The following is a 13,858-nucleotide window of genomic DNA, read 5'->3' on the forward strand; positions in this document are numbered from 1 at the left end:
CACCACCTGGTTCCATTCCCTTTATGCCACCACACTCAATTCTGCATTCATCCAGTTCTTGCTGTGACCCATTCCTCTAGCCAGCTCTTCAATAGTCTCTGTTCCCTTTAGGGCAAGGAGGGAGTCAGAAGTTTCATGATTATCATGGGGTTAGACAGCCCTAGATCTCCTGGGTTTAGAGCCCTTTCCAAAATCTTTGGTTGGAGTAGATAGGGCAACCCAGGACCACCCAGCCCCCTCTCTCTGGGGTCTAGCTCAGAGCCCATGTTTGTGACAGCCTGCACCCGTCCTTCTCAGTCTCTTGTTGCTCCCTGAGCTACCTTCTATTTCTCTTCCTCAGTAGCTTTTCCCAGTCTTCTTTACTGGTGCTCCCTTTTTGGAGCCTTGGCTTCTAATCATTCTGTTAGAAATATCCTCTCTACAGTCTTTCCCCCACCCCTTTCTGCTGAGGCATTTCCCCTCTAAGTTAGGTCCTTAACCTTTTATCATGCCCAGGTGCTTCCCTGCCTAATTAACCACCTCCCAGTTACTGGGTGAGTTAACTACTCTCAGATGAACCTGAGCTGCCTCATTCTCTTATAGAGCCTGTCAGAGGTAGGCTAGTCCCCTGACCCCTTCAGAGAGCTAGCTACCATCTGACACTTTGTTATTAAATCTCCATTATTTCTTAAAAGATAAAATTGGGATAGAACTGGTGTGTGTTTGCATGCACCATGAGCATGCAAACACTCCCTTTTATTCTCTGAAGTTCACAATGTCTATATTTTTCAATGTCACTGTAGCTTGTTTACTGAAACGTAATTTCTAAAAGAGACTGGGTGTTTCTTGGGATTGGGGATGTGATATAAAGCTTTAGATATGTCAATATTTGTTACTATCATACCTTTTTCGTGGCCTAGCTAACATTAGTTTTTTGTCTCAGTATTGTTCCCAGGGAACAGGTGTCCCCATCAAAAATAATGTTAATTGGCACCTGCTTAGCAGTCCTCAGAAAAGTGGCTAACTGTCAAGTAGGCATGAGACAAAAGTACTCTTTCAATCAGAGAGATGTCTCCTCAGGGCAAGGTTCAGATACAAGGTAGTATGGGAAACTTATGCTGAAAATATCTGGGTTGTACTTGCTTTGTGGATAAATAATATTGCTCTTTTGCTGAGAGGCAGTAGATTTGGGGTCTTTGTAGTGGGTCAGTTTCCTGGGAGGCAAAAAATAGGTGACCAACTCAGTGTATTTTCTAGTTTAATTTATTTACTTCCAAAATGTACACAAATCCTGTATACTTTGGACAAAGGTGGCCAGAACAACAGCATGTGGTGTATGTCTCACATTCTCTGCTCACTGTCTGTTCTAGTATCCTTCCACCTATCCTCCCACACTGGAAGCCCTTCTGCCCAAAATCAGTAACCCTGGAACATGCAGCCTGGGTGTTAACCTGCCTTTTGTGCAGCTCTTTGATGCAAGTGTAACTATACTCAGTTTGCAAGGGGACCGGCTCTTCTGCTAGTCCCCAACCAGACAAGACTGTGTAACCCATCCAGTCCCACTAATGACAGTCTGGTTGCTGCATCTGGCCCTTATGTGATTCTGTGCATAAGACCGTCTCTGTGTTAACTCTGTTGGGAGTTTCATATTGGGTATGTAGGGACCAAGAATTTATAATATGCATTTTATTAATACAATTGCCATAGCAATAATGTGGACTTCACTCTGCAACATGATCAGTATTTTTCACGTTCTCTAAATTCACATTCACACACACACATAATTTCTCACAATTGCCTTTCCTTTCTCATATCTGGCGGTGCAACAGCTGGCAAGTTACCAGTTATATTCCAGGGCTCCCTGAGGTGTATCAGCTCTGAAATTTTTTGAAACTGGAAAATATGAAAGTCTTTCTTATTCAGTTTTCTGGGCTTTGGGGGTGAGAATGAACCCTGGAATCCCCCCTCCAGTTCCCCTCAACCAGCTAACAGATGTTAAAATAAAATTTGCCCTGCCAAAAGGTGTTTGCTATCACATTTTAGAACCACACCTTTTTTTTTCCCCTAGTGTAAGCAGGTATATGAGATAGAGGAACAAGATGGTGTTTAGAGGGAATAGCACTACTGAAACAAACTAAGTCTACTGATAAGGTTTAGTGCTTCAAGACTGATGGAGGAGGCTAACGGGGTTTGGGACTCTTGTAATGGATGTTGTTATGGGCAGTAGCACAAGAGAAGTGAAATAAGGAAAAAGCAATTACTGTAGCAGGAAAATACATTCTAGGAGCTGTGGCAATGTTAATTCCTCTGTAAAAAAAAAAAAGTTTGAATGGGACTGTTTTCTTCACCCTTCCAGGTATTTTAGTTTAGCATTGGTAAAGATGCAAAAGCAGTATTTAATTATATTAATATAAATAAATATTCTTTTTAGTAAATTATGTGGTTTTATAGGAAATAAATTCTGTTTATATTACTATACTTTAGCTAATCATTGACTTCCTAATAGGAGATTTGTTTTTATACATATTACTTCCCCTTACCAGAAAAACCTCTAACCTTTTATCCAAGATGTAACAAATGTTTAATTTAGAAGGGATTAATTTAAATGAGACCATTTTCCTTTAATACTCTACCAATAACAAAATTAAAAACTCCCTAGTTCCATTGATGATTATCTAGAGCACTGATTATTCTGTGTAATGGCTCTGATCAGGGCAAATATCTGTCAGTGCACACACACCCCAGCCTTAGTCTATCACAGGACACAGAAACAAGATCCTTAGTGTAAACAAGAAGAGACTGTATGTGCTCTGAAACTTTTCCCCCTAACACTGCTTGGGGGAGAGAGAGAGTGGCAGAGAGAGAGAGAGACTGCAAGGAGAGTAAGTGAGGGAGCAAAGAAAGGGAAGGAAGCTTGCTTTGTATTCTGCTGAAGGTTGCAGTCAGAAATAGAACATACAGCAATCACTGTGGTTTGAGTGCTATTTAGGAGACAATATATGCTCACTTTTACTAACTCGACTGCTGTGTGAGAGAAATGACATCTTGCTGCTGGTTCTACATATTCTTTATTTTTGGAACAAATTGTAAGTACACCTAACATTTTCATATTATTTAGTACTTTGCAAAACAGATATGTGATAAACTTCAATAACAGATTTTTAAAATAAATATGCATATGATTCTGCATTTTAGTTTAACAATCCTTTGTGACAGCTCATGTTCTTTGATGGATTTCTGGCATTATAATATACCGTAATTTACTATCAGTCTAGCTAGCTGCAAACAGGGCTAGAATTGTATTAAATGTTTTTGCACTTATTCTTTTGATGGTTTATATTAACAGGAATTAGACGGAATGAAATTCAAAAATAAGTGGCAATGTTTAAGTATTGAAGGAAGGGGTTGTGTTTGTAATGAATATCTCCAGTGGTACGTCTTTACTTGCTTTAAATACTTAATGGAGACTCCTGTAACATAAAGGTTAATTTCAGAAGTTCAATGTAATCAATATTTTAGATATCTTTAGTTTCTTAGCTTGATGTAACTACACTGTGTTAGCACTGAACATTTGTATTATTGTTTGAAAGGCAAATTTTTGTTTAGACATCCATAATTCTCACTCATCGTATTCAACACATTGTCGACAGGCTTCCATTAAAGATCAAAATGGATTTTAATTTCAGTGTTTCCTTGAAATGCTAATAATTTTTATCATGGTTTTTAAGCTGATCTTCTGTGATCTCTGTGTCACACTTTGTTTTTAATGGCTGCTTTTTCATTTCATTTGAATATTCTATTTTAAACTGCTACACACCCACTTGGGCAAAGCTGCCCCCATAGAATTACAACTTTTATGTGACCTTATTCATGTCTTTAGAAGTAATTGAAAATAGAAAAAGTTTTCTTAGGGACATTAGACTATTTTATAAATCCAAAGGGTGTGTGAGCCCTCTGAATTAACAACTGGTTCTCTCCTTGCCATAGGAAAACACTGTAAAACCGGAAGTAAGAATGTGTACTATACTATTTGGAATATGTTTTTCTATTTATTGATCAATATATTAGATTTTCTTCTTAGTTTCTCCATTCCTTAATAAATACACATTTCTTATATAAAATTGTAACTATTGAAGTTTATAGTCACTGAAACTAAATTTAAATATTTTGTAAACAAAATGATTTAGCAAAATGCTTGACTTACTAAAATGTCATAATCACGTAGGGTTAGATTCTGCCACCTTCGCTTATATTTAGCTGTGCTTTACTCCTCATGTTGTTCCATTTAAATCAATCCTTTCTGCAAATAGTGTGATTACTTAGGGGTAAGATACTACTCAATATGCTAAGCTCCCATTGACTTCAGTGGCAGTTTAAGGTATATAGACATTGTGTGATATCATTCCTGGGGTTATATAGCCCAGGGATCTAATGCCCATTGATGTCAATGGAAAAACTCCTGTTGCCTGAAGCTTGCTTTGGATCAAGCCCTAACAGACTACTTGCTTGGCCTTCACCTTGTCCCGCTAGCCAGTGTCACTGGTGAAGATCCATATAGCACCTGTGATTGGCACAACTTTTGCAAACCAGCTAGTCAGGCCTGATATTCTTGGTTTGAGATCAGAGTTTTCATTCTTCTAGATGGACTGTCTTCCATGGTTGACAAGCCCCACCTGCCCAGAAAGAGGTATGTGGAGGTGACGTGACATGCCCAAGGCCATCCAGTAGTTCAGTGGTACAGCTAGAAGTAGAACCCAGGTCTCCTAAGTCACCAGTCAAACACCTGTTTCCACTGGACAATGCCACCTTTCGTCAGGCCCTTACAGATTATATCATCATAATACGTGACCTGTAGTTATGCAAGAAATTCAGTATTGGTCTCGTGTGATATCATTCCTGGAGTGATACAGACCATAATTGTACATAACATGTGATCTTAACTAGTCTGTGAGGAATGTATGATTTAATAAAGTCTTATTATATTGTCAGTCACCCAATAAATTTAAAGATTAAAAAATAAAATAGACTTCAAATTATTGTTCCACATTATTGTTTTAAGTTCAAAACAGCAAGGAAGAAATTAAAAAATATATACCCAAGACATGTCTATGCAAATTATTGTTTAAATCATTTCTACTATCAGTTAAAATATATTTACTTCTAAAGTGAAAATTTTCTAATTCATATTGCAATACATCAAAACATACAGCTATACCAGTGCAAATCAGGACAGTCTATATGATTACAAGTCTTATAGTAGTATAATTAGCCTTTGTATATTTTGACATATGATGTTGACAATTGATATTTTAACAGTTTTAAAGCTTTAACTTTTTGAATCTGAATGTCTGCTGTCATTAAAAATTTCTGACCCACCCCCATAATTTCCTGTAACTGAAAATTTAAATCAATAAATATCTAAAAAAAAAATCAATATCCATCAAAATTATATAAAAAATAGAATTCTCTCAAGCCTAACTATAATGTCAATTAACTTGAGGCATTTATTGACTCACAATAGGTGACATATGAAGAGTTATTATAGCCATGTTGGTCCCAGGATATTAGAGAGACAAGGTGGGTGAGGTAATATCTCTGACTGGACCAACTTCTGTTGGTGAGAGAGACCAGCTTCAATGTTGGTCCATTAAAAGATATTACCTCACCCACCTTGTCTTTTTAATGTGTATCATAGTAACATAATTTTGGTTACAAGGAAGATCATATGGTCTATCTAAGTTTATTAATTCACCTATATTGTTTTGGTCCTCTGTAGTGTTTTTCCCCTCTAAGTGTCTACAATTTTAATATACTCCCACACACACACACAGTTGCAGCCTCTGTCTCTGCCTTCAGTACTGTTTTGCACATGAATTACTCTCTGTATAATTAAATTTCTCCCAATTTTATTTTAACTTTCAGTATTTTCTTAATTGTACTTTGTTCAATTAGAGTCTGTTCAGTCACTATCTGGACCACCAGAAAGTAAAAGTGCAGGTATCCAGGAGTTTGTTTTGGGGTTGTTATGTTTTTAAAGACCTCTCCCAGGCCCAGATCCTCCGGTGTTTCTTAAAAAGCCCCAAGAAGCATTAATCCTGTTAAAATCACTATTGGCTGACCTGTCCAAATTGTTATCTACCAGACAGATAATGGCATACACATACGCAATTCTGTTCACTGTGCTACCTCACTCTCCTCCTTTAAATCCTTCCGTAAGACTCACTTTTTTAATTAGATTTCCATTACAGACCTCCACTCCCTCTTGAGAGTCTTTGACAAGTTAGAGTCTCAAACTATTAGTATATCGACTATAAAAAAAAGAGGAACTATAGTAGCTCAAAAGAAGGAGAAAATGAGTTATCTTTTACTGTTGTTGTAACCCTGGTTCTTTCCATGCACTCTCTACCCCTTCCTTCACTTTGTCATTCCTGTTACTATTCTATGTCTAACTTAAGGCTATTCCTCTCAGTCCCCTCTATTCCTTTCTCTCCCCCTCCCCATCCCCCATTCTCATCTTATTGTTTTTCCTCTTTTCTTTCTATTCCTTTTTTTCCTTTCTTCCCCCTACTAAACAAGAAGGAAAACTTATTTTAGCATTACCTGAAACTTGTCTGCATTTCTTTGTACCTCTGGTTTTTTTAAGACCGGGTTCCTTTATATCAAAGGTGCTGCTCATTTAGTCAGAGGTGCAACTATAACAAGTACCCTTCCCAAGACATCTGGAGGTGTAAAAGTTCATAAGCTTTGCCAGTGTCACTCATCTGTTTTAACTAATTTTTTACAAATGTCAAACCTCTTCTGGATTCATAAATATTTCCACTGGCCTAAAATGGGAAAGCTGGAAAAATCATTGTATAGAATATTTTTTGTTAGCTTCTCGTGGCTTTCATTTAACCTGAAATAGTTTTCTTCTTTGTGTCACCAGTAGATTCAAATCAAGAATGAATCCCAGCTTTGCTGAGTTATTGTTACATTATCATTTCCCTATTGCTAATTAATGCACGTTATCAAGATCTTGAAAGTTTAAACAATGGCAAATCAAAGCACTTGAAAAGCCGCTCTGTGTGTGTGAATATATTCCTGCCGGTGTGCCTGAAACAGTGTTCTAAGTTAGGCTGGTAGTACTGACTGTTATTTAGGTTGTCCAATACTTCCCATTAGAAGATCCTGTTTCCAGCTGCTCTTTGTCAGACTTTAACTATTTGGACTGAAATTTTCCATGCCAGGTGTCTGCCTCAGGCTGGATTTTTGGAAATTTTTCAGCCAAAATGGTTCAACTGTTTCCGAGAATGAGGATCAGGGAAAATGTTGTTTTGTCCGTGCTAAATTCTGGTGATCTTTTCTTTGAACTGCCATGCTTTATAGAAGGGATTTGAAATTTGGCAGGGGCTGGCCTTTGTGTCAGGAATGTGCCTTTTGTTGTCCCTATGAAAATTCACCCAAATTTGACCACATTCTAAGCCTTTAAAAATTCTCTGAAGAATTTTGTCCTCACTGAGCATGCTTGAGCCTTTCACAACTCCCAGTGCTGACGAGACTGTGTATGCACCATCCCCACAAAGTTACAGCACGTGTTCCATCTTCTCACAGCTCCTGGCAGTGAATTAGCTACATATACAGCCATCTCCACAGAGTGACTGGGGATGGGTGAAACCAAACCAGGCACTGGTACAGAGAGCCTGTCTGTCCTCTGCTCTCAATGACCCCCATCCCCCACTGGTACCCAGGCAGCATGGAGGAGGAAGAGGAAGCCATCTGACTGGAGTATATAGTGTACAAAAGCCAGATCAGGTGGGAGGAACGGAGTAGATTGGGACAAGGTGTCTGGTGAGACTGGGACTGGGAAAGAGGAGGAGAGAAACTGGACTGGGATTGGATGGGAAGGAAAGATTGGAAGTGGTAGGAAGGGAAGGCTTGAAGTAGAAGGTGTCCCTTGTTTAGACTTAATTCTAATCATTATCCCAAACAAACCTCTGGTAGTAATTTACACTCGCTGCTGCAGACTTGATATTGAGCTCAAACCAGTGTAAATCAGAAGTAACTGAAAGCAAAGGTAGCAAAACATTTCATTAGAAATTCTGTTTCATAAGGCAGAGATAATTGAGCATGTTTTAAAGCAAAAGAAATTATCCAACATTATTTTAAGCTTCTTTGCATTATTCTTTCATCTGTATCCTTTATTCTGAGTTTTTGTTACACATTGAGCCAAATTCTGCTTCTATGGAAGTTAGTGGCAAAATTTCCCTTTAGGAAGCAGGACCATTGTACTACATATTGGGGCTTTGCCAAAATAAGATAGGCATCAGATCTCTGACGAGGTGCCATGTGTCCACTTTAAACTGCGTTGCTTGCAGTTTCTGGCCAAAGAGCTGATGTGTCTGGCCATGGACCAAGGAGAATGGTATGGATCCAGCATACAGATGGATTAATTAGAGACCAAATTACCTGTAGTAGAGTTGATAACTAAGTCAAAGTAATGTTATTGTGTGAGAGAGAGAGACTTTATTTTGCACAGTGCATCTAATTAAAAATGCATTCTAAGGCACAACACAAAAGTAACTATGGGGCAAACACCATATTTATCTGCAATATATGTGAAGGCAATTACAACACAATGCAAAGATTTCCTACATAGGAGGTACAGCGACAGCATTCAATAAAAGCAACCATTCACTTTCAGTACAAATTGCAAAGAAATACCAAATCAAAATACATATGCTTATGGACATACAGCTGGAGGATTATGCTCTGATGCAGAAATAGTTGTTTTTGAGCCACTTTATAAATTTGCAAAACAAGGTTCTACAACAGATAGGTTTGTGACACTGGAAAAAAATGAACAAAGGTGAATTTCATGTTGGAGCTTCTAGTGAATATGCTCAAGAATATTTATAAATAGTAAAAGCAAAGAGCTGTAGGAAAAGGAGTTTGAAGTATCGGTATGTCTAATTCAAGTACTACCCATTACTGAAACAAAACCTGACATTCAAATGAGTACAAGATTACTCAGTGTTTCAGATGAAGAGAGCATAATACTAGATAGATGGCCAACAGAAACAGCCCAGGCACCACCAAATAATAAAACATATTGGTACTATAGAGGTGAAATTGTTACATATAATGGGATTCTGAACAAAGGACACCTTGTCATAATACTACACAATATGAGATCAGAAATTCTAAGCATAATTCACAGTGCTCGTATGGACGTTGAGAAGGGCCTAAAGTCGAAGAACAGCCCAGGATGTAGGAGGAACCAGTCATGCAGGAAAGTGCAGGGACAAAACATCTTACAGATATGAAGATTTAGTGCATCCCCAGAGACTATAGTGGTGGTGCTCCTGTAGAGATCATTAAAACAGCTTCCCTGGTGCAACCTGTTACAACTACCTACCTTAATCCTGAGATAATGCCACTGCTGATGTAGCTGCCCCATTGGAGCAGGGGTGGATCAAGCCCAGTAAATGGACAACACTAGAGTCCCCTCCTGTACTTTCCCTGGTCCATTTATACTAGTATTGTCAAATTCACAAATTATTTTCTTTTTTGCTATTCTGGGTTCCAGAATTTATTTTCAACTGAATCGCCTAGTGCATTTTTAAAGGCAATAAGCAGGAAGAGATTACTCTAATTGCAACTCCATAGATATAGTCATTAAAGTTAATAAATGAAGCTCCAATGTTAGGAGGGCCATTTATTAAACCACTAGCTGAACAAAAAGATCCAGCACACTTTCACTGCTAAAACAGCCATAAATTAAAGTTTATAAAGGTAAATATCTTTGGACAGTTTATTTGGAAATATATAGAGTTGACTCTATCCTGTCTTTCATCAAAGAGCATGCAGGGAGTTACTTTCCTTTCAAATTATGTTTTTGGTTTCTTTGAATAGTTGTTTTAAGCAAAGAGTGCTGGGTCTTTTTGTTCCTTTACTAAACCAACAAGTCTGTGACTCCTTGAAAAGATTGTTGCCTTGTCTTGTTCAGTGGAAAGAAGCAGAATGCTCTAGAGGAGATCAAATGTGTAGATGTAGATATATGTGAAAGACTGAACTAAATGACATTCACCACCAACTGTTACTGCTATGAACAGACAGATCCACCCCCTACAGGAAAATTTATTCTTATTTAGCCCTTTTTTGTCCACATGGATTTTGTGACTTTCAGAAACCTCTGTGACATTTTCCGCTTTAGCCCCTATGTGGCGGGGGGAATCTGGAGCCATCAGCCACTGCAGGCAATGAGGGGACCCCAGAGCTCTGAGCCACTGGAGCTGTGTCAAGGGCCCTGGAGCATGCTGGATGCCCTCCCACACAGTGGGGGCGGGCTCTCCCTCCCCCCCTCCCCCCTTTGGCTTCAGTCAGCCCTCCCTTCCATTATTTTTAGTAGAAGTCATGGACAGGTCACAGGTTTCCATGAATTTTTATTTCCTGTGACCTGTCCGTGACCTTTACTAAAAATAACCATGACAAAATCTTAGTCTTATTTATAGTTGATCAACAGCTAATCAACAGCCATTGCTGGAAAAATATCTAATTTGTGACTAGGACACAAGAAGAAGAACAGTTAATCCTTATCTGCACATTTTATTTATGAAGTGTTCATAACAAGTGCTCCTTCAAATTATTAGGAGTCCGGTGGCACCTTAAAGACTAACAGATTTATTGGGGCATAAGCTTTTGTGGGTAAAATACCCCACTTCAGATGCATCTTTTTTTCACTCCATGCATCTGAAGAAATGGGTTTTTTTTAACCCAGGAAATCTTATGCCCAAATAAATCTGTTAGTCTTTAAGGTGCCACTGGACTCCTCATTGTTTTTCTAATTACAGATTTAACACAGCTACCCCTCTGGTACTTGGCTTCAAATTATTGATTTTCAGAGTTTGCTATTCAAGCTGGGTGATTGGCCGCTAAATTACGTGGTTTCTGTTTCATGAAGAATGGAGGAAGAGTGCCTGAAGAGAGTACTGGGACACTGACTCATCTACACTGCAATAAAAGGTGCAATTGTAGCTCAAGTAGGCATAGCTCTAGCTGGCAGGGCTAAAAAAGGAAGTGAAGACCCAACAGCATGGACGGTGGTGTGGGTTAGCAACACAACTATGTATCTGGGGTCCTGGACAGGCTTGCACAACCTTACCTGTGTCTTCACTGTTATCATTAGCCATGCTAGCTAGGATTAATACTAGCATGGGTATACTTCACCCGAGCTGCAATCACACTTTCAACTGCAGTGTAGACATACTCTAATAGAGAAGTCAATGCCCCAGTGATCTCTTGAGGCACTCTTCCAGTTTGTAATCTTTAGGTTTTTCACCAGGGACAGAAACATATACCCTGGCTAGTGTGGCTAAAGATAGCCGTGAAAACACGGCAACACAGACTCTGGTGCAGGTTGCACAAGCCTCTCCAGAACCCCAGGCAAATATTCACCTTGCTAGCCCATGTTGCAGTCCATGCTGCTGTGTCTTCGCTTCTCTTTTTAGCCATGCTAGCTAGATTAATGCTAGTATGGGTGTGCCTACATGAGCTACAATCACACCTTCCATTGCAGTGCAGACATACCATGAGATAGAATGGGGAAGCACTTTTGGGAGAGGCACACCGTAAAAATGACCTGTGGAGTATTTCCTGTCCTCTTGTACAAGAAAGAACAGTATATTTGTCTATATATGTCAACCTCATTGGCCTTTACAACATCCTCTGGCAAGGAGTTTCACAGACTGACTGCATTGGGTGAAGAAATACTTCCTTTTGTTTGTTTTAAACCTGATGCTTATTAATTTCATTTGATGACCCCTAGTTCTTGTGTTATGAGAAGTAGTAAATAACGCTTCCTTATTTACTTTTTCCACACCAGTCATGATTTTATAGACTTCTATCTTATCCCCCCTTAGTCATCTCTTTTCCAAGTTGAAAAGTCCCAGTCTTATTAATCTCTCCTCATATGGCAGCTGTTCCATACCCGTAATCATTTTTGTTGCTCTTTTCTGAACCTTTTCCAATTCCAATATATCTTTTTTGAGCTGGGGCGACCACATCTGCATGCAGTATTCAAGATGTGGGTGTACCATGGATTAATATAGAGGCAATATGATATTTTCTCTTATCATCTATCCCTTTCCCAACATTCTGATTGCTTTTTTGACTGCTGCTGCACATTGAGTGGATGTTTTCAGAGAACTATCCATGACTCCAAGATTTCTTTTTTGAGTGGTAACAGTTAATTTAGACCCCATCATTTTATATGTTTAATTGAGATTATGTTTTCCAATGTGCATTACTGTGCATTTATCAACACTGAATATGCCATTTTGTTGCCCAGTCACCCAGTTTTGAGAGAGCCTTTTGTAGCTCTTCACAGTCTGCCTGGGACTTAACTATCTTGAGCAGTTTTGTATCATCTGCAAATTTTGCCACCTCACTGTCTACCCCTTTTTCCAGATCAGTTATGAATATATTGAATAGAACTGGTCCCACTACAGACCCCTGGGGAACACCACTATTTACCTCTCTCCATTCTGAAAACCATGTTGACTCTTCCCCAACAAATTGTTAATCTATGTGTCTGACAGTTTTGTTCTTTACTATAATTTCAATCAGTTTGTCTGGTACTGAAGTCAGGCTAACCGGCCTGTAATTGCCGGGATCACCTCTGGAGCCCCTTTTTAAAAATTGGTGTACATCAGCTGTCCTCCAGTCATTTGGTACAGAAGCTGATTTAAATGATAGGTTACAGACTACAGTTAGTAGTCGTGCAATTTCACATTTGAGTTCCTTCAGAACTCTTGCGTGAATACCATCTGGTCCTGGTGACTTATTACTATGTAGTTTATCAATTTGTTCCCAAACCTCCTCTAATGACACATCAATCTGTGACAGTTTCCCCCCCCCTCCCCATTTGTCACCTAAAAAGAATGGCTCAGGTTTGGGAATCTCCTTCACATCCTCAGCCATGAAGACCAATTCAAAGAATTCATTTCGTTTCTCCTCAATGGCCTTATTGTCCTTGAGTGTTCTTTTAGCATCTTGATCGTCCAGTGGCCCCACTGGTTGATTAGCAGGCTTCCTGCTTCTGGTGTACTTAAAAAAAAATCCTATTACTTTTTTAATCTTGGGCTGTTTTTCAAATTCTTTTTTGGCCTTCCTAATTATATTTTTACATTTCATTTGCCAGGGTTTATGCTCCATTCAATTTTCCTCACTAGGATTTAACTTCCACTTTTTAAAGGACGCCTTTTTGCTTCTCACTGCTTCTTTTACTTTGTTGTTTAGCCATGGTAGCACATTTTTTGTTCTCTTACTATGTTTTTTAATTTGGGGTATGCATTTAAGTTGAGCCTCTATTATGATGTCTTTAAAAAGTTTCCATGCAGCTTGCAGGGATTTCACTTTGACACTTTAGCTTTTAAATTCTGTTAAACTAACCTCCTCATTTTTGTGTAGTTCCCCTTTCTGAAATTAAATGCTGCAGTGTTGGGCTGCTGTAGTGTTTTCCCCACCACAAGGATGTTAAATTTAATTATATTATAGTCACTATTACCAAACAGTCCAGCTATATTCACCTCTTGGACCACATCCTGTGCTCCACTTAGGACTAAATCAAGAATTACCTCTCTTCTTATGGGTTCCAGGACTGACTGCTCCAAGAAGCAGTCATGGGTTACCTAGGGAGGTGGTGGAATCTCTTTCCTTAGAAGTTTTTAAGGTCAGGCTTAACAAAGCCCTGGCTGGGATGCTTTAGTTGGGAATTGGTCCTGCTTTGAGCAGGGGGTTAGACTAGATGACCTCCTGAGGTCCCTTCCAACCCTGATATTCTATGATTCTACATGGACCTTTCCACGTAAAAGGAGTAAACCTTTTGTGACTCTAACTCACA

The 13,858-nt window shown here is 38.9% G+C and overlaps 1 protein-coding gene across 3 annotated transcripts in view; it reads left to right on the forward strand.

Annotated features, from left to right (window-relative positions):
• The first annotated feature begins 1,059 nt into the window (after positions 1-1,059).
• Positions 1,060-13,858, forward strand: part of RXFP1 (relaxin family peptide receptor 1) — an 85,191-nt gene continuing 72,392 nt past the window's right edge. The window contains exon 1 of one of the 3 annotated variants that reach the window (XM_045019231.1): positions 1,060-1,078. Coding sequence is in view for 1 of the 3 variants with exons in the window: in XM_045019227.1 (XP_044875162.1) it covers positions 3,017-3,065 (49 nt within the window). In the remaining 2 variants the exon portion in view is untranslated. Of the gene's footprint in view, positions 1,079-2,833; positions 3,066-13,858 lie in introns of those variants that run through there. The other 2 variants (XM_045019227.1, XM_045019230.1) reach the window with 2 other exon arrangements.

Source organism: Mauremys mutica, chromosome 5, assembly GCF_020497125.1.
Source record: "Mauremys mutica isolate MM-2020 ecotype Southern chromosome 5, ASM2049712v1, whole genome shotgun sequence".
Lineage (NCBI taxonomy): Eukaryota > Metazoa > Chordata > Testudines > Geoemydidae > Mauremys > Mauremys mutica.